Raw genomic sequence first — 20,571 nt, 5'->3', positions numbered from 1 at the left:
TCCTTGGGCCTGGAGGGGTGACCCAGGGGAGACTGTGGAGAAAGAGGAGCCGGAGAGGGCTCAGGGAAGACGGGTCCTGAGAACCGGGTGTGCGATTGCTGTCAGGGCTCCGAGCAGAAGGTTCCTAACTTTGAAAAATCCAGCAGGTCCACGCACAGCGTTCTGGGCCCGTGCAGGTCGCTCATGAGGGAGGACTCCTCGTCTTAGAGTTCTCGGATTGGGAGGTCACCTGAAAGGCGGGTGCCGGGGGCCAGTGGCTTACCCAGGGGCAGGCAGAGGCCTCCTTGTGGCTAAGGAGACATCATTCTTACGTGTAGAAAACAAGGTAGCAGACAGGAGAATTTTTTTAGTGTATATTTTAAAAATATATATTTTTATTGATTTCAGAGAGGAAGGGAGCAGGAGAGAGAGACAGACACATCAACGATGAGAGAGAATCATGGATCCACTGCCTCCTGCACGCCCCTACTGGGGACCCAGCCTGCCACTGGGCATGTGCCCTGACCCTGAATCAAACCAGGACCTCCTGGGCTCCTGGGTCATAGGCTGATGCTCAACCACTGAGCCACGCCGGCCAAGATGGAGAATGTTTTAAAAGAGCTTTAGACTTTCATCATGTTCACCATCATCCTAGAGCGGGGAAAAAAAAAGTGAATCTGCGTGTCTTCTCCCCCCGCACCCCCCACCGCCCCCCCAGCACCAAAAACAGATGCCGCAATGAATACACCCCCAGAAGGGTGGGCGGTAGCCTCGGGTTCCAAGCGGGCTGAGTTGAGACCACAGCGTCATTTCACTATTGCACCAACACGTCTGCGGGAGCCTCCCTCCCCACGCGGGATGCTGCAGCCCAGTGGGCGAAGCGCACAGCCATCGGACACAGCCATCGGGCACGCACCTGGCAAGGGAACGCGGGGCCTCAGGCCCGGGCTGGCAGGTCCCAGGGGAAGGGCAAGGTCACCAACGCCATTGGGGACCGGCCTGGGCAGTTTCCCCTGGAGAATTACGTGGGGGCGGGCCTACCGCTGTGCAGACTGGCAACCCGAGATCTGTGGCTTCCCCCTTTTGGCTCTAAGTTTAACCCCCTCTATCATCATTTCTGGAACAACCCACAAATCCTATCTCCTAAGCATTGCTGCTCCCCCATCAGCCACCCTGAAAATCCTTCTGACAAGAGCTCCACACCCCCCCTTTTTTTTTTAAAACTTGGAATAACTTCTTTCTTGACATTTTCAGCCTCACACCCCCCTCCTCTCAAATGCTCTCCCCACCCCCAGGAAACCAGGGGCTCCTTGGCGGGGGGTCCCTTGACCCCATGGCTGCATTGGTCTCCTCACGTGTCCAGTCAGCCATTACCAGTGGGGAGGAGATGGTGATTAAGATAAGCCCCGGCTATCGGCCTGGCTTGGAAGAATAGCTCTCCGCTGAAGCCAACACCGGATACCCTGTGATTCAGGGGACGTGCGACAGGAGGACTGACCCCCAGCTGGTAGGAAGAAAGCCCAGCGGCTCCAAACACCACCATCACCGAGGAAGCCAAGATGCCCTCAAGATGCCCTCGTCCAGGCATGGCCAACTCAAGTGCCTCAGAGCCAGTAATGAATGTCAATGGCAGAAGTGTGCCAGGGGGAACAATAGGGAGTGGTGAGGGGTGTGGCAAAGGGAGGAAGGGGGAGTGTCGCCCTGTCTAAAGGGACTTAACATCTTTCGCTCCCACTCCACGTCCTCTTTGGCCCCACTCTGTGGGTCAGGCAAAAAAGGTCTTCAGGCAGAATTTTTCTTTTCTTTTTTAAAATCTTTATTGATGTCAGGGAGGAAGGGAGAGGAAGAGAGAGAGATAGAAACATCAATGATGAGAGAGAATCATTGATGGGCTGCCTCCTGTACATCCCCAACTGAGGATCGAGCCCGAAACCCAGGCATGTGCCCTGATGGGAATCGAAGGGCAACCTCCCGGTTCATAGGTTGATGCTTAACCACTGAGCAACACGGGCCGGGCCGAGCAGAACTTCTCTCGTAGACAGCCAGACTGTGACCTCTGACACCTCCGACTCTATGGAAGAATCTGGACCTAGAAGGAGAATGGTGTCACCTAAGGCCACACTGCAAGCAGGACTGTGGCTTCCTATTTCATTGTTTTCTAGGCAGTGTGGTCATGAAGCTTGGGAAACAGGATAAGGGTGGACTAGGGAGGCACGAGCGTGGATTGAGGCTTAGGTTTTCAAAAGACGTCCATTTCATTCTAGTTGCTTATGTCAAGGAACATGGGAGGCCTGTGTACTGGGACTGTGAGTAATCACTCGTGTGACTTCTTTTATGTACTCACTGGTTTCAACCCCCTCGATCTTCAGAGAGATCACTTTCCACGGGGGAAATTTCCCCTCTCACAATTAAACACACACACACACACACACACACACACACACACACCTCTTCCTCCCTCACTATTAATCACCTTCTCCTATAATTGGTACTTAGAATGTCAAAGGAGAAGGAATTAATTAACAGGAGTATCCAGTGCCGCAAAGCATGCTGCAAGGCCCTGGGACTGATTATAAAAAGCACTTCCTTAAATATTTTGAGCGCTTTTGGGAATCACAAACCTCCCTTGTAATTGAGAGATCCTTAACTACACCCCAAGTCCTGGCTGGTGGCCAGAGGGCGCAGAGCTGAGTGAGGCGGCATGCGGATACCCCGTCCTCAGCACCTCAGGGAGAACTCTTTCCCACCTGGGAGAGGTGGCCACCCGGGTTCAGAAGCGGCACAGGTCCCAGGAAGAGGTCTGACATGACTGAGCGCCTGCTGTGCATTTCACAACACTCCTTGCAAGACAGGTGTTACGATGATCTCCACTTTACAGATGCGGACATGGAGGCTCAGCGTGGTTGTGAGTTCCCCCTGCCACGCGTCTCCTTATTGAAAGCGCAAAGGATTCACACTTCGGTTTGATTCCAAAGCTTTGCTTTTCCCCGGAACCCTGAGATGCTATTCCCAGCCCTCCTCTGGACTGCTCTCTACCCACAGCCCCAAACTCAGCCTGCAAGTGTTTTGACAGCTAAGCCTACTGCCAGAACCCGGGCATGGGAGGTGGAGCCCGGGAAGCACGACGCCCCGCCCCCGCTCAGGTGTCAGCCAATGGGGACGCGGAACCCAGAGTCTTCCGTCCAATCCCCGCCCTCATCCTCCGGGGCCCCTCCCCTTCCCTCCACTTTCCCTTTGGCTCCACCGAGCTTGATGGAGCGGAAAGTCCCGACAGACCGCTCCGGGTCTGCAGCCATTGGAGGAAGGTCTGTCACTGGGAGACCCAATCAGAGCGTGCGCAAGAACGCACCTCGGGCTGTGATTGGTCAGCGCGGCGGTTGCGCCCTCCGCCCCCGCTCTCTCCCGCCTCCTCCAGTGCTTCGGAGGCGGGGCAGGTGGGGGCGGGCCCAGGTAGCAGGTTCGGCTGCGCGGGGGCCGGGCGTCGGAGGTAAATACTGGGGCGGTGGGCGCTGGGCGTCGGGGCCGGTCCGGGACGCGGGCGAACCAGGCCGGGGAAGAGGCGCCGTCCCGCTGTCCGAGGTGAGTGAGCGAGGGGGCGGGTGAACCGGCGAGCGGTGGGCAGCCGGGGCCTCTCGGGCGCCCCTCCCCGGCCCCTGGACGCCTCCGGCCGTGGCCGTGACCATTGGGCCCTCGGCGCCAGCCCGTTAGCTGCCCCGGCCCCGAGCCGGTCCGGCCAGCGGGACACCGAGCCCGCTGACGTCAGCCCGGCTTCCCCTCGCCCGGGGCTTCCCCACCCCCCGGGCCTTCCCGAGAAGGCTCCCGAGTGGTGGTGGGCGCCTGGCCGCCCCGCCGGGACCCCCGGGGAAGACAGGACTTGGAGCGGGAGCCGCGCAGGAACCCCTCTCCCCCTTGGACCCCGTGTTTACAAATGGGGAAACCGAGGCACGGGCCGCCGGCCGGCTCCTGACCGCCCGGGCTGGCCTCGGGAGCCCCCCGGCTGTGCCATCTCCCCTCGGCGGGGTGGCGCGTCTGGCATCCGTCGGTCCATGGGTGTCGGGGTGTCTGTGGCTTCCGTCCAGGAAGAGCAGCCGGGGTTCGGGCCTCGCTGATGGCGTGTTCTGCTTTTCCTTTCAGTTTCCCCGTTCCCAGGGAGAGGATGGTCTCTGCCCGGCCCCGGGTTCTTCGGCTGACAGGTGCACCCCGTTGAATGAAACAAGGTACACTTTCCTTTTCCTTCCTGTTTACTATCGTTTTTTTTCAACCATCTGCTGAGCTGGGTCAGCTGCCCGGTTATTCACGTCCTTGGCATCTTTTCTGTCCCACCCCGTGGCCCTGGCATGATTTAGAGCGGTTGTCACCTTCCAGCCACCAAGCCTCACAGCCTCCCGGTCCCCATCATCCCTGCCCCCCAGGAGGCGCATCCCCCCACCTTGCTGTCCAGTTCGGGCTAATGGGGATCTTCATAAGGTTGTCCCTTTTGCAGCCCTCGGCTCCCGGAGAAAACCCCAGGCCTCGAGAGCGGGTGGGTGTTCATTCACGTCTTGGTTTTTCCGTCCACCCCCTCATGTCCCAAGTAGACTGAATGGCCCTAAGAATGCAGCTGCCAAGTTCCCACTGGGTAGTGGGTGGATTGGAACTAGAATATTAGTACTGGGACAAGATGGTTGGCTGGAAATCCTGGCGGAAGTTCAGGTACTGTGAACGCCGACTACACCCAGAACGTCCTCTGACGTTCGGCGACAGATTTTTACGGAGTTCTGGCGAAGGAGCCGCCTCCGGGCGGTGGTGACTCTTGTGAAGAGCCGCGAAGACCCGGGCCCTGGTCGTATAAACCATCAGACGCTCAGCCTCAGCCGCAGCGGTTGCGTGTGGCTGCGTCCTGCCTAGGTTGTGATTTCGTTTGATTTGAGGAAGTCTTCCGTGCAAGACGAGAGAAAGGAGTAATTATCTTACTCATCAAACTGTTAATGTTTTGTTCTGACTGTCACACCACGGTTTTCAGTCTGTCGAGGTCTTTTCAATCGTTACAGGGAATCCATAGGCACCAGTCACGGCGCGAGAATCTAGGAAGCCAGTTTCAAATGAACCCCAAACGAGTGGTTTTCGTAATTGTGAAATAGTCCTTTTTTTTTTTTTTATAATATAACTAACAACGAGGAGGTGTAAACATTGGCCGTGACTTCATTATGAATTAGAGCTATTTTCCAGAGAATTAGGTAAAAATCATTAAAATACTCCCAGCTCCAGAATCTTTTTCTTTCTTTCTTTTAACCTGGAACAATAGTAAAAGGAGGGAATGGAATTTTGGTTTTCACTGTTATCATTTGAGTTAACCAAGTCATTCATTCATTTTGCACGCCCTCAACGCCTGCCATATTGTCAGGCGCGGGTTGGGGGATCAGAAATATAAACGTGAAGGACCTGGGGAATTCACAGTCTGGAAGTTCACTCCAGTGCAAGCATGTCAGAGTTGAGGCCCGCGGGCCGCGTGCCTCCTTTACTTGGCCCGAGGTAGACTTTGAGTTTGACATGCTTGCTCTAGTGACCACAGGAGTCCTTGTTTTTCTGCCACGAATTTCCAGGTGCGGGGGCCAGGTGTGTTTTTAACCTTATAAATCCCAGTTGTTTTAGGGACTGAACACTTGCCTGCTTGGGCCACAAGCTCATCCATGAGGAAGAGTAAAGCTGACCGTCTCTTTTCTCATCATCAAATCTCTCTATTTCAGTTCTTTAGCTGTTTGGGAATATAACAGCTTGTTGTTTTAACGAGAGATATTCTTTCTTAAAATGGTCATTATTCTAGCTATCCAGAAGCCTTTGGAAAACGTCCCATGGTCTTTCCTTTCTTTGGTCTTCACCCTGACCTTCTTCCCTCGGCCTTGTACGTTAGGGGCAGTATTTCAGCGTGGCCATTTTTATTCTGGCTTAGAGAGCCTCCTGAGGTTTTAGAGCAAGTCCCGATGGCTCAGGAGATGCAAACTGGTCTTGAATGAGATCTGTCTTTGTTTTCTTTAGTGAAGTTCTCTGAACAATTATAACTTGATAACCTGAGAATCAAAGTGGCGCAGTATGTTCTGGAGAGTTAACCACTATCAGTTTTTTGTTGCTAAGGCTGTTCAGTTGTACTAGGATTATCTTTAGAACAAGGTACTTCTGACCTGTAATATTTGCGTATAAAACTTCTTGATCACCTTTTTATTGCACTGATAGGAGACTGGTAAATATTTGCATCTCCCAACCCTCATCTCAGTTTAATGACTTTGTTTTAATATAATTAAATTCTCCTTTACTCAGGACTCAGACTGTCAGCAAGCTCAGATAACCAGATATAGTTTCCAATCTTTGTGACCTTGAACTGTTTCTCATCTCGAATGTTGTCAAAAGCAAGGCCTTCTGTTCAATAGGGTTTTGAGCTTAACTACATTTTGTATTCCAGTTCTTTGGTGATCTTCATTTAGTACCTACAGTAATTATCAGGCTGCTTGCAATCCCTCAGTTCTTCAGCCTGAAATCAGTGCCATGGTATTTAGATGAACCAGTTGTGGCCTATTAACCCTCAAAGTGAAGTGTCCTATTAGAGGCAGTTAAGCAATGAGACCTGAAAGGAAGGAAGAGAACGCAAGTGAAGGCAGCCATCCTACCTTACAAAGTCTGTATTTTTCAGGGTCCAACACTGAAAATACTAAAACACTAAAAATACTAAACAAATGGACAGACCTCCTTCAGTGATAAAGAACTCATGGACAATATGACGTAAATCTTTCCCACATCATCTGCAGTCAGTTTTCCCTGCTGGGGTGTCTTAAGACTTGATTGCTGTTCTACATACACCAGTGAAAGGAGAATGTTGGCATTATATTCTTTCTGACGAGACAGAAAGTCTCTTTATTGACAGATTTCTGCAGTAATGCCGTTATATTGATCCGTTCAAGATCAAGAAGCTCATCAGCGTGTATAACTCTAGACCGCAGCTAAGGTTCCCCATTCAACTCTCTCTGATGATCAGTTGCAATGAAGAGAATCAATTTTTAATATGATAGTTCCTAACCTATTCTTAATGTATTCTCTCTGAAAGAAGAAAGACCACATGCTTTGTGGTTTTGGAGGATGCTTCTTAAATGTTTTATAACTTTTGCTTTGGCAATCTTCTGCTATGGAGTCTCGGCTGACGCGCACTGGTGCTAACGCAAGTTAGAAAGGCGGTACTGCCCCTTCTGGAGTTCGCTGTGAAACATGGTTCGTGGTAACTCTTGTTAGATTGTCCTCAGCCTTTTTAAACCAAAGCATTATGTCCAATTTTACCAGGGACTGTGTCTTAAATGATTTGTAGAAAATACTTTAAATAAAATTCACTTAAAATATAGTATCCTAATGCAGTCACATAGTAATTTAGTTCAGTCTTAGTAATAGTTCATTGGCACTGATGGTTTTATTTTAAATTGGGACATGAATTGTTAAGCTAGGGAGCCAGTAGAGTAGGTGCTGTTGGCATATAGTAATTATTACGACTCAAGAAGTCCTTAATTTTACTATTTGAAGGTATAATTTTTAGAAATTAAAAAATTTCTTTTCAAAATAGAATTGCCATACTTAAAAAGTTTTTGTGTGTTGTGGGGTGTGCCAAAATATTTGGATCCCTGGTACAGAGAACAGAAGAAGGGCTCACATTTCAAAGGTTGCTGTTCGACCATCTCAGCCCCTGGGAGCCACCCAGTGCCCATGCAGGTTAATATCCCACCACCTGGCTTCCAAGAAGTGACTGGAAGCAGCAAGGCCGTGGAAGGAGGCCTGTGCACGCTGCAGGAGGCCGCGGGAGGTGGCTGAGGGCAAGGGACAACGGCCGTCTGTCCGTCTGTGGAAGCAGGCACAGGGCTCAGGCGCATGGTCTGAATAGGGCCTGCTCACAAGGCAGCAGACACCTCTGCCCTTTGAGAGTCTCAGATAACCCTTTATGCTCATATGGGTAATTCGATGGGCAAGGAAAATAGTGCTATTTCCTTGTTGAATGAAGGCTTTGGGTGGCTGCTGGGGTCGCCCCTAGAGGTTTTGTTTATTTGGTGCTGAGATCCGGTGTCCACAGGTGTCTTACGTAAGTGGCAGATATAAATGGACGCTGTTCCTGCTGAAGTAGACAGCGCCCTCAAGTGGAATAAAGACAAACACATGATCAAAAAAGAAAAGGAAAAGGGAGAGAAGCAGCCATGCTCCCGGCCCGGCCCTCACCTTGTTGCGCAGACAGCTCAGTGCTGCTGGTGAGGGTGCGGACTCCCTGCCTCGTCCGTGCGGACTCCCTGCCTCGTCTGACGGGCTTTTGAATACTTATCGTTATAGATGCCTCGTTACCCTGCAGCGCATCCTAAAGGAAATGCTGTCCTGTGCATAGATGTGCCAGATCCCTTAATCATTAAGTGATGAAACCTAAAATCCGGTTCTTTAGTTTTAGGAGGGTTTGCGTTTTAATTCCAAGAACAAAAGGGTGAATATGATAGTGCTATCAGCTGCCACTGTTACCTGGGACAATGGTAATGGATACCTGTCAGAGGGGAGGGAGTAAATACCGTATGTAGACACCACAGAGCCCATTCATGCGACAGGGAATAGATCGGAACTATTGTTGGCAGTAAGACAATGAATTAAAATGACAGATTAAAGTCCTAATTTGAATTAATGAAATTGTATAGTTTTTAATCATCAATTAGAGTTGAGTAGGCTATTTTAATTTCAAAAGATTAGTATACTTGAAACATTTAAAATGAAAATTGGAAGCTGAAAATTATCTTTTGTGTATTCCTTTCTAGTATACATAGTTAGGTATACAAACATGTATATTTGCTACTATACGGCTATATTTCCTTGGTATGTAGTCCAAGTTTTGATGTCTGCAGAACTGATTTTTTTCAGATATCTTTAATATAATCAGAGTTACTGTATCTTGATGATTTTGATTGTGAGAAATTAAATGATAGCTATGATTAATATGATTAACATTTGCCTATCGAATGTACAAGATAAGGAAATGAAACAGTCAGAGATAAAATGTTCCGTTATCAAAATATGGTACATAGATAAATGAATTGTGGCTCAGGATGTGATTTTATGATACTTGATTGAGAAAAGATGTTGAACATAATAGTTATGATGGATAACTTTTTACATAAACTAGGTATACATACAGAAATAATAGTTTATTTGATTTATGTTATTTTTTTCTTTTTTAAATTAAATCTTTATTGTTCAGATTATTACATTTGTTCCTCTTTTTTCCCCCCATAACTCCCCTCCTCCCAGTTCCCGCCCCACCCTCCGCCCTCACTCCCCACCCACTGTCCTCATCCATAGGTGCACGATTTTTGTCCAGTCTCTTCCTGCATCTCCCACACCCCTTTCCCCCCCAAGAATAGTCAGTCCATTCCCTTTCTATGTCCCTGATTCTATTATGATCACCAGAATATTTATTCACTTGATTCTTAGATTCACTTGTTGATAGATGCATATTTGTTGTTCATAATATGTATCTTTACCTTTTTCTTCTTCTTCCTCTTCTTAAAGGATACCTTTCAGCATTTCATATAATCCTGGTTTGGTGGTGATGAACTCCTTTAGCTTTTCCTTATCTGTGAAGCTCTTTATCTGACTTTCAGTTCTGAATGATAGCTTTGCTGGATAAAGTAATCTTGGTTGTAGGTTCTTGGTATTCATAACTTTGAATATTTCTTGCCACTCCCTCCTGGCCTGCAAAGTTTCTATTGAGAAATCAGCTGACAGTCGTATGGGTACACCCTTGTAGGTAACTGACTATCTTTCTCTTGCTGCTTTTAAGATTCTCTCTTTGTCTTTTGCTCTTGGCATTTTAATGATGATGTGTCTTGGTGTGGTCCTCTTTGGATTCCTTTTGTTTGGGGTTCTCTGCGCTTCCTGGACCTGTAAGTCTATTTCTTTCACCAGGTGGGGGGAGTTTTCTGTCATTATTTCTTCAAATAGGTTTTCAATATCTTGCTCTCTCTCTTCTTCTGGCACCCCTATAATTCTGATGTTGGTACGCTTGAAGCTGTCCCAGAGGCTCCTTACACTATCTTCGTATTTTCGGATTCTTTTTTCATTTTGGTTTTCCGGTTGGGTGTTTTTTGCTTCTTTGCATTTCAAATCTTTGCCTTGATTCTTGCGCTCCTCTGGCCTGCTGTTGGGTGTCTGTATAATATTCTTTATTTCAGTCAGTGTATGCTTAATTTCTAGTTGGTTCTTTATCACAACATCGAGGGTCTCATTAGATTTCTTGAGGATCTCACTACATTTATCAGCGGTCTCACCAGTCTTTTCGAGGGCCTTACTAAGTTTATCGGCAGCTTCTAGACAGTTCTTGAGAGACCTTAAAAGTGTGGTTTTGAGCTCTATATCTACCATTTCTGACATTTGCATCCTGTTTCTTTGTCTCTGCATTTTTTTTATCTTTTCTTGGTGCACCCCCTAGTGGTCTTTGTGGGCAGTCTTGTTGTAGTTAAGCCTTGATTGTCAGCAATACCAGGGGTGATTTGACCTCCAGGCTAACTGGCTATGAGAGTCAGCTGTGTCTGCAGTGGGAGAGCTTCTGTGCTGGAAGCTCTCTAGGGCGGTGCTAATCTAGCCTTTGCCTGAGGCTATCTGGCAAATGGCTCTGCACAGGGCTTGGGCGGGGCGGGTCCCTGGGGATCTACAAGGCGGGTGGAACAAGCAGTTATGGCTGCTCTCAGTCCCGTCCACAGAGACTCTGCCTCTCAGAGTCCCAGCAACCGCTGCAAACCTCGGAGAGAAAGCTGCCTTCGAGTTCCGACCAAAGCCAGACAGTCCCGCTTCTCCCGTTTGAGTCTGGGTCCCTAAAGACTCGCCAGGATCTGGAGCTCAGAGTCTGAAACTCCCTCCCGATAGAAAACAACAACCGCGCACTCCGCACCTGAGTATTCACTTCAGCACTGCGCCTCCTCTGAGTCTGGGTATGATATTCTCTTTCCTCCTAGTTGTAGAATTTCCACTCAGCCAGCGTTCCTGTGGTTCTGGATGATGTCTGTTCTGTCCTTTCGTTATATCTCTGAAGTGGTTGTTCGAGGGCAGCAATCTCCGGCGTTAACCTATGCCGCCATCTTGGTTTCTCTGATTTATGTTATTTTTGTCCAAATACAGCAGCTATCCATTTACGTTAGGCATTTTCTATTGAAAGTGCTACTTTTTAAAGTTTAGAAATGTAAGGATATGCCTATAGCATCATCTTTTACTTAGAATTTGCTTTTACAAACACCAGTGCCTTGAAAACAAACATTATTATATTGTCTTTGAAGATGCTTTACAATCGGATCTCTTTAGTGAAATATGTAAAATTACAGTACGTACAAATAATATGTCTTTTAACCTTTTTAGGTATTTTGGGAGGAATTTTATTTGTGTGTGTTTTCCTGGTTGAGTGAGGTTTTAAAGCTTTTAACCTGAGTTCCGGCGCATGCAGAGCGAAGAGCTCCTTTCTGTTCTCCTCCAGGCTTTGTGTTTTCCTGTCATTCTGCAGCATGGACACCACGTCGCCCACACCATGCTTGCGGACGGCCAGTGAATTTATGTTTTGCGGTTTCGCCACAAACATCGTCGTTCCCCTTTTTTTGAGTTAATATTTTGGAGTTAATGTCACAATGAGTTCAGGCTTATGGAGCCAAGAAAAAGTTACTTCACCCTACTGGGAAGAGCGGATTTTCTACCTGCTCATCCAGGAATACAGCGTGACCGACAAGCAAACCCAGAAGGTCCTCAAAGTCCCCAAGGGGGCGATCGGGCAGTACGTCCAAGACCGCGCTGTGGGCCACTCGAGGGTCCCGTCGGCCAAAGGCAAGAAGAATCAGATCGGCTTGAAAATCCTGGAGCAGCCGCACGCGGTGCTCTTCGTGGACGAAAAGGATGTGGTGGAGATCAGTGAGAAGCACACCGAGCTGCTCCTGGCCATCACCAACTGCGAGGAGAGGCTCGTCCTGCTGGACAGCAAAGCCAGGCTGAGCAAGGGCCTCCACGTCGACGTGGGCAGCCGCGTGAAGGTGCAGCTGAGGCCCGGGGAGGAAAAGTTCCCCGGAGTCGTGCGCTTCCGGGGCCCCCTGCTAGCGGAGAGGACCGTGTCCGGAATATTCTTTGGAGTAGAGTTACTGGTGAGTGTGAGAGACCATGCTTGTGGGCCGTGTGTGTGTGTGTGTGTGTGTGTGTGTGTGTGTGTATCTGTATGCATGCATGCACTTTCCCCTTTAAATACCAAATGTCTGCCCAGGAATTTTCCAGAATTTTTACTGTTGATAATCCTGAGAATTTACTTCCTGGTGATAAATTGAGATGATGCCACAACTGATATGTTGGAAGCTTTAAAAACGTCCTCCTGCAGTAGGAAATGCAAACAGATCATGCAGTTGTTGAAGACGTGCATATCTCAGAATTAAAAAAAAAGTTAGTATTGATTTCAGAGGGGAAGGGAGAGAGAGAGAAAACATCAATGATGAGAGAGAATCATGGATCGGCTGCCTCCTGGGGATTGAGCCTGTAACCCTGGGCATGTGTCCTAAACAGGGAATTGAACCGTGACCTCCTGGTTCATGGGTTGATGTTCAACCACTGAGCTATACCAGCAAGGCAGGAATTTTAATATTGTCTGTGTTGAAAGGGAACTCTACTGATTGCACACTAATTAGTCACATCAGAAAATGGTTAGTTATCTTGTGACATTGCCATTTGTAGCTTTCTCAGCTTTTCTTACTGTGTGTTCGTAAGTGATGGAATTTGGAGAAAAGATTTTTTTCTGAATACATTGTGGCAACTTAAACTTGCTGATCGTTGTTCCTGTTAGTTATGTGAAAGTCATCTTGGAACTTCTTTCTACTGAAAAGAGAACCAAGAACTCGTGATAGGTTTTCAAAATGAATATCAATTCTTGAGAACTTAAATGTCGGTACATTCTTGACAGTCTTACAAATAGAATTTCAGGCCTTGTTTCTCCTTGATTTAATGGTCTAAAGCAGTGCGGGTAAAACAGTGGGAGATCTGAATCCCAGCTATGCCGGTTACTAGCTGGGTTACCAGGTTACTAACCAAGCTACTTCTCTAAGTCGGCTTCCTCGCCTATCAAATAGCACCCGACTTACGGGGTTTTAGTGATACCTCAATTCAGGACGTAGCATGCAGCTGGCATATAGTATGTGCTCAATAAATGGAGCTCGCGTTACGGTTATTTTAAAGTCAAATTTTCTTTCTATGACAATATTATTGTTCAAATGACAATGTAGAATTCATCCTGCTCTCTCATAGTAGAATTACAATTTGAAATGAAGTAGTTTTATTTCAGCATCAGATACAGCTTCTTCCTTATTTTCTTAAAAACGCCCTATATCCAGTAGCAACTGCTAATAATTCTATTCCTTATATGTGTCATTTAGAAATTTTTCAGTGATTTCCCGGAACGCGCCAGAGTGGATATATTTTTCTTACGGGTTGTCTCTGTCTGTCTGTTTGTCTATCGATCGATCTATCTTTTTTCCTTTAAAAACGACCACAAAAAACTAGGAAGAAGGTCGTGGCCAGGGCTTCACGGACGGGGTCTACCAAGGGAAGCAGCTCTTCCAGTGTGAGGAAGACTGCGGCGTGTTTGTGGCGTTGGACAAGCTAGAAATCGTAGACGAGGATGACAACGGATTGGAAAGTGACTACGCAGGCCCCGGGGATGCAGCGCAGATGGATTTCCCTCCTCTGGAAATAAACTCGAGGGTTTCTCTGAAAATCGGAGAAGGCTTAGAGTCTGGCACGGTTATCTTCTGTGGCACTTTGCCGGGAAAAGAAAACTTAGGCTATTTCGTTGGTGTGGACATGGTAAGTAAGAAGCTTTTGGGTTACATGATCTCCCTGGATATGGCTGTTAGTTCTGTGACCCATTTAGGTACCGATTAGATGCTTTGAATACCAGGTTTCAAATGGACTAATTTGGAGTAATGTAAAGAGCAGGTTCTAATGGATCGCTGGTAAAGGAGCATTGATATGGGATGGGAGACTAGATAGAGAATTGCATGTCCTCTTTTTATCAGTTTGAATAAACTAAAATGACATTTCCCATCTTTAAATTTGCTGTATGATAGCTGACCAGTAGACAGAAAAACACACCAAAATATATTACATAATACCTTATTTTTCTTTATTTTGAAAAGGTGGTGTTTTTTTTTCGGGGGTGGGGGTTCTATTTCTCTTTCTTTAATATTTTGCAAAATTGTATTGGCTGGCCTGATTTTAATGAGTAGTGTAAAGATCACCCATGGAAAATACCTGGCTAGAGGAATAGCCCTTGCTCTAGAGGAAGAGACAATTAGAGTATTTTCTGACGATATAACTCACTCAAAAAAAAAATTAAACAAAAATTTTTTATCGTGACAAAATACACATGACATACCATTTACCATCTTAACCGTTTTCACGTGTCCAGGTCAGTGGCAGTAAGTACATCCACATTGTGCATACATCGCCCCATCCATCTCCAGAACTTTCTCGTCATCCCAAACTGGAACTCCATCCCCCTTAAACATTAACTCCCCACACTCACTCCCCGCAGCCCGCGTTCCCTTGGTAACCTCTGTTCTACTCCCTGTCTCTGGGAATTTGCCGATTCTAGGTACCTCATAGAAGTGCGTCACACAGTGTTTGGTTTTTGTTTGTCTCACTCATTTTTCATGTCCCCTACCCCGCTATTTGTTAGTAATGGCACATTCCAATTCAGTGAGTTGAATGAGACCCGTGGGATTCAGAGGAGGAGGAGAAAAGGCTGAGAACATTTGTGTCACAGATTGAAAATATGGACAAGAATTTGTTAGATATAAAGGAAGAAATCCATACAGAGTTCTGACACATTAGCCCAGCGATGGGCAAACTACGGCCCGCAGGCCGGATACGGCCCGTTTGAAATGAATAAAACTAAAAAAAAAAAAGACCGTACCCTTTTATGTAATGATGTTTACTTTGCATTTATATTAGTTCCCACAAACACTCCATCCATGCTTTTGTTCCGGCCTCCGGTCCAGTTTAAGAACCCATTGTGGCCCTCAAGTCAAAAAGTTTGCCCACCCCTGCACTAGCCTGAGTGAGGAGCGGATGTGAGGAACAGACTCTGTACTCACGATGCTCGCGGCGATTACTCCTCCCTGTTCAGGTGTGCTTGTTGGTGGGGTATGAATGTTGGGGCCTAAGTTTCTCTTATCCTGTGCTGGGAAATTCTAGGAAATTCCCCTCCACAGCCCTTAGTTAGACAAACATGACTGTGCTGTTTAGACCAACATTTAGTGGATATTTAACATGAACAAAGTTAGAGCCAGATCAAACCCGTGGGTCCCTCGGGAGAGCTAACAGTTAAGCACGCCTTCACACCATTCTTCTTTTTAAAAAAATACATTTTTATTGATTTCAGAGAGAGAGGAAGGGAGAGGGATAGAGAGATAGAAACATCAATGATGAGAAAGACTCATTGATCACCTGCCTCCTGCACGCACCCTACTGGGGATCGAGCCTGCAACCCCTGCATGTGCCCTGACCGGGAATCGACCCGATGACCTCTTGGTTCCTGGTCCACACTCAACCACTGAGCCACATCAGCCGGGCCAAACCATTATTCTTTACATACTGAGTATTAATTTAGAGGAAAGACGGTGAGCTGGGTGAAGGGAGGTTGAGAAGGAGGGCAGCTGGTCAGTGGGTTAGTCTCCCTTTGCTTCAGGTCATTGAGGCCTCAAACTTGGCAAAAGCCGGGGAGGCCTTGCCGTCCTTAGCTGGCAGTCTGGGCCTCGCCTGGCTCACTGGGGCAGGCTGCCTAACGGTTAGACCCTCCCGCCCCCCGCCTCTCCCCTGCCTGTGTCCGTGCTCGGCTGGCTGTGTGAGCATCCTTCTAACCCCTCTCAGGCATTCCTGGAAAGGCGCGTCCTGGCACCGCACTCTCCTCAGTTCCGCCTGTCCCGGTGACATTGAGCGTGCCGTCCACAGGGGTGCTCAGCGCGGTTCTCTGGCCGGCCCAAAGAAACAGTTCACCGTGACAGTGTGAGCGGGTTGGGGAATCTTTTATGGAACCTGCAGGCTGTGATCTTGAAGTTGGTTCTGTCACTTCACTTCCAGGATAACCCCATCGGCAACTGGGACGGCAGGTTCGACGGCGTGCCGCTCTGCAGCTTCGCGAGCGTGGAGAGCACGCTCCTCCTGCACATCAACGACATCATCCCAGGTCTGTGCCTTCCGTTTCCGGAGGAAGTGGGTGGCGCTGGAAGGATGTGCTTTGTTATGAGGATGCAAATACAAGCTTCGAGGTGCATTGTTGGAGCTTTTATAAAATTGGGAATTGCTATTCAATAGACGGTGCCTTCTTACCCCCACATGGAAACAAGACGGACAGCGTTTCTCTCTGAGGATATGTGAGCGCGGGTGCCATTCACCTTTCCTCACCTGTCCATTCTGCGTGTGTGCGTGTGTGTGTGTGTGTGTGTGTGTGTGTGTGTGTGTGTGTGGCAGGCCCTGTCCATTTGAGACGCTGTGATTGATCAGGCTTCCTGCCCCTGCAGTCGGCAATGGCTCACTCAGCTTTACGTCTTTAAAAAATCCCAACAGTCCTTTATTTCACCCAAACAAGTCGAACCTGATGGCTGTTGTCAGCTGTTGGGTACATCCCTCCCGGCGGCTGCCCCGCAGCACCGTCCCGCTCCTGGTAGATTTCCAGGCATCGCCAGCCCGTCTGTCGGTCAGATGCTCACTGTACACTGACAGGCGGCTGGGCGGGCGACTTACTGAGCGCTATGCCATCGGGATAAAATGCCAGGAGGCCTGCGTGCAGCAGCCACAAGTGCCCGAACCCCGAATTAGATGACTTAGACTCTTGCATTCTTGACAGACTTACCAGGTAGGTCTGAATTGTCCCCGTTTTGCTGATAAAAAACACGGGGGCTTAGATCGGGCCCGAGGGGACCACAGTTGACCTGGGTGAAGTCCAGACCGGTCAGATCCGAAAGCTCCGTTCACGTGGCCGCCTCACCCCATCCTGTGTGTACACGTGGGCTGTGGAGACCAGCCTGGAAAAATATACTTCGCGGCCTCGCTCGTGTGCTTGAGATGCTGTTTCCATGGAGATGTATTTTGTCTCTAATTCTATGGAAGCTAAATTTTACTGGAACAAGGATGACAAGTGAGCAAGCGGTTTGTTTGCTCCCAGTGCTTTTCCATCTCTGCTGATTCTGACACAGAACACTGCGAGTCCCCCCTGGTCATCTCAGGCCTCGGCTTCTTCTTCTGTAAACACGGAGGGGCCGATACTGGATGGTCCTGAGGGTCCTTCTGCCTGCACGGCCCGGCCCCTCTCCTGCTGGCTGACGATGTGAAGTGCTTGTTTGGCGGCGTTAGGAAGCGCTTTCTACCTTGGACTGTAGCTTTACGGCGAGAGCACATTGACTTAGTTGGAGGCATTGAAGTGACAGCTGCCTCTCCGTTTTACTTTGGAAAGTCTGACATACCGTGACCTTGATTTCTCTGAAATCAGTTCTCACTTTCCTGTAAATGGGCTTTCTAGCGATTTCCCTGCTTCTCTTTGGAGCCTGGGTTGTGTTCATAGGCGAGCATACATGTGGTCAGACTGTACCCAGGAATATTTAATTGACCTTTTCAAGCCTGTTTATGGAAAGAACATAATTTATGATCTGGTAAATCGCAGTGCTTTTTAATGGCGCGATGCATGCTTATGTTCAGTTTTGTACAAGGCCATTCGTTCCTTCAAACACAGTCAGCCGCACTCAGGCTTCCGGTGGGGGTGGAGGTCTAGTACGAACAAGACATGAAGCCGCCCACACGGAGCTTTCACCCCCGAGGGCGGCCGGACGGACGCAGTAGACACAGGGCCAGTTAGATGTGCGCGGTGGGGAGTGGGAAGCGAGGTGAGGGGAAGGCAGTGCTGGGCCTGGGCGGAGGGGCGGAAGGCGAGTACATTTTCTAGAAGTTGGAGCATTTAGCTGAGTTGTACTTGGGGTGTATTATCGTGTAGTAATTCCGCTTCAGAATACAGCACTGATTCTGACACTTTCGATGGCCTTTAATCGTTTGTAAAACTATTGTGTAAATACTGCTTCTTTGTTGGGAAGAGCCTTCTGCTGCTCTGTCGTTATTTGCTGGTTGTTTACCTTCTGTGAGGATTTGCTTTTACCATTAAAGATCGTGTTTTCCCGTTTCAGATAGCGTGACCCCGGAGAGGAGGCCTCCCAAGCTGGCCTTTGCATCAAGAGGCGCTGGGGACAAAGGTTCCTCCAGTCACAACAAACCAAAGGTGACAGGTATGGGTGACCAGAGCGCAGTGCTCAGCTGTAACTGGGCGGCCGCCTGCCCGTGGCCTTGAGAAGAGGCTCAGGTGTTAGCCGGCCAGGCGGGGAGACTTGCTCCGTTCAGCTGGTTTTAGTCATTTCCTGACATTTTTTATGGATGGTGTTGACCAAGCCAAGGGTTCCAACCCGTTTTGGTTGGAGAAGCGTTTCCGGCGAGGACCTGTGTCTTGCTGGTCCGTATCCGCTGGCTTCTGGAACTCCCTGCTCGCGACATTCGTACCTTGTTTAGAGGTGCAGCTGTACAAACGAATCATTCATGGCGGGCAAACGTAGTTTTGTAGTTGTGAGCGCGTGAAACACAGAGTTTATTCTTCTTTTGTTATTGTTGATTAATGATGGCATTATTTGTCACCTGAACGACAGTGACCTGTCTTTGCCCTCCCTGCATGTGGCTAAGATGCTACATGGGATTAAGTACACTAGAGGCTAGCTGTGTGGCTCTCACTAACTAGATGTGCACAAATGAAATTCCAGACTGCTAAGCAAACAGTTTGTTCCTCTTCCAGAAGCTCCCCCAAAATAGATGCGGAGTTCTTAGCTCTTTCTGTCAGCTGCCACATATTTCATAGATGTATGGATGGTAGTTATATAAGCTGAAGAGCTCATTTAAAAAGCTGTAAGAACTTTTGCTAACTCAGAAGTGAGTTAGGGGAAGAGTATGTTCTCCTCGGTCACCTAGAGAACAAAACTCTTTTGGCTCATTTGAAAGGAAATTGTGCTTGAGAAATATTTTATCTGACGTTGGACCTTGGGATACTTAGAATGAAACAGACTGTGTAGGTGATATATTCTCTGTGCTAACCTTTAGGTCTAGATAGGGTGCCTCAAACACGCGGCCCTCACTTACATAAATAACCTAAGTATTCTCGTAAGATGTGTGTTGCTTATGTTGCAGCAGACCTGGTTGTAGGCATAAGCACGGAGCTGGCTGCTGTGAATGGAGGGAAAGCCAGGTTTTGTCTGGTTGCTAGCGTCTGCAGCAGCCCCCTCGGTGCTGGGGCGGGTCCTGTCTTAAATGTCTGAGGCATAGCAACACCGACCCTTTCTTACGGCGAGTGAACCTACGATGCAGGAAATAGCGCAGCTTCACTCTCTCCGGAACCAAAGACACTCAGCCAGGAATCCAATGCCCAGCGGTTCCAAATGCTTAAACCTTGCATTTTTAAAACTGAATTTGTTCAACGTTTGAAGGTTCCCTCCTTCTGAGAGCAACTCTTCTAAATATTAGAGGCTAAATCTGTGAGCCCACGGGTTTGTCAAATGAAATTGGGGAATGGTGATGTTGACATTCGGATATAAGCCAGTACATGAGATGATTAAAAAAACATTTTCTAAAAGCAGTTTGTTTAAACTTACTTGTTTCCCCTCCTATGTTGAGTCTTGTTTGGAAGAATCTTTCAGGTTCTTCCAAAATGGTTACCAGAGTTTGAAAAGCCGCCGGCGCTGATGAAGCAGGGTCCGTGGGCATCGATGGGCTGTGTACAGAGTTAACACCACGCGCGTGTTTATTTCAGTGATGGGAACGCTTCCACACCAGATTGCCTTTGTGTTTAAAAGTAGCTTTTCCTGTTCCATAGGCTCTACCTCAGACCCTGGAAGTAGAAACCGATCGGAATTATTTTATACCTTAAATGGGTCTTCTGTGGACTCACAGCTGCCACCCAAGTCAAAAAACACGTGGTACATCGATGAAGGTAATCCCAGCCTTAACTCAGCAGAGAGGAATGGCGTCGCCACCCAGAGCTGCAGTTTGGGGAAATTGAATGAGTAATATTGCTGAACTGAAATATTGTGCACAGCTTGAACTGCACGGCTGAGATTGGTAAAACTTTTAGAAAATGTATTAGCAGCTGTTCTCTTGGCCCAGCGGACCTGCGGGTAGAAGGTCTCTAGAATCAGTGAGTCATTTAAAGACCTCTCCGTCGGGGTCTTCGTCTCTTTAACACACGCCCTTTGAAAACCCTTCCTTCCCGTGGTTCTGGGCCATCGTGTTCTCCTGGTTCCTCCTTTTCTTCTTCGTTTGTTCAACACGTGTGTTCGGGTGCTTACTATGTGCCAGGCATTCTTCTTGGCGCCGGGGTTACATGTGAGAAAATAGGCTTGGTCCTCGCCCTGGCTGTGTTTACGATCAGGTTGTTAAAGTAGATCAGGGTGGTCAGTGATCAGACGCAGGTAGAGTTGCAGCGGTGGGGATGGGGGAGGTGCGTGGCCTTGCATG

General features: G+C 48.2%; 1 protein-coding gene across 7 annotated transcripts in view; it reads left to right on the top strand.

The window, feature by feature from the left end:
* The first annotated feature begins 3,398 nt into the window (after positions 1 to 3,398).
* Positions 3,399 to 20,571, top strand: part of CYLD (CYLD lysine 63 deubiquitinase) — a 33,125-nt gene continuing 15,952 nt past the window's right edge. Inside the window, exons 1-7 of one of the 7 annotated variants that reach the window (XM_059668078.1) lie at positions 3,400 to 3,558; positions 4,114 to 4,196; positions 11,510 to 12,134; positions 13,534 to 13,836; positions 16,114 to 16,219; positions 18,207 to 18,305; positions 19,931 to 20,047. In XM_059668078.1, coding sequence (XP_059524061.1) covers positions 11,631 to 12,134; positions 13,534 to 13,836; positions 16,114 to 16,219; positions 18,207 to 18,305; positions 19,931 to 20,047 — 1,129 coding nt within the window. In that variant the 5' untranslated portion in view covers positions 3,400 to 3,558; positions 4,114 to 4,196; positions 11,510 to 11,630. Of the gene's footprint in view, positions 3,559 to 4,113; positions 4,197 to 11,464; positions 12,135 to 13,533; positions 13,837 to 16,113; positions 16,220 to 18,206; positions 18,306 to 19,930; positions 20,048 to 20,571 lie in introns of those variants that run through there. The other 6 variants (XM_059668077.1, XM_059668082.1, XM_059668080.1 and 3 more) reach the window with 6 other exon arrangements.

This window comes from Myotis daubentonii, chromosome 15 (genome assembly GCF_963259705.1).
Source record: "Myotis daubentonii chromosome 15, mMyoDau2.1, whole genome shotgun sequence".
Lineage (NCBI taxonomy): Eukaryota > Metazoa > Chordata > Mammalia > Chiroptera > Vespertilionidae > Myotis > Myotis daubentonii.
This window is presented reverse-complemented; position numbering and strand designations above follow the sequence as displayed.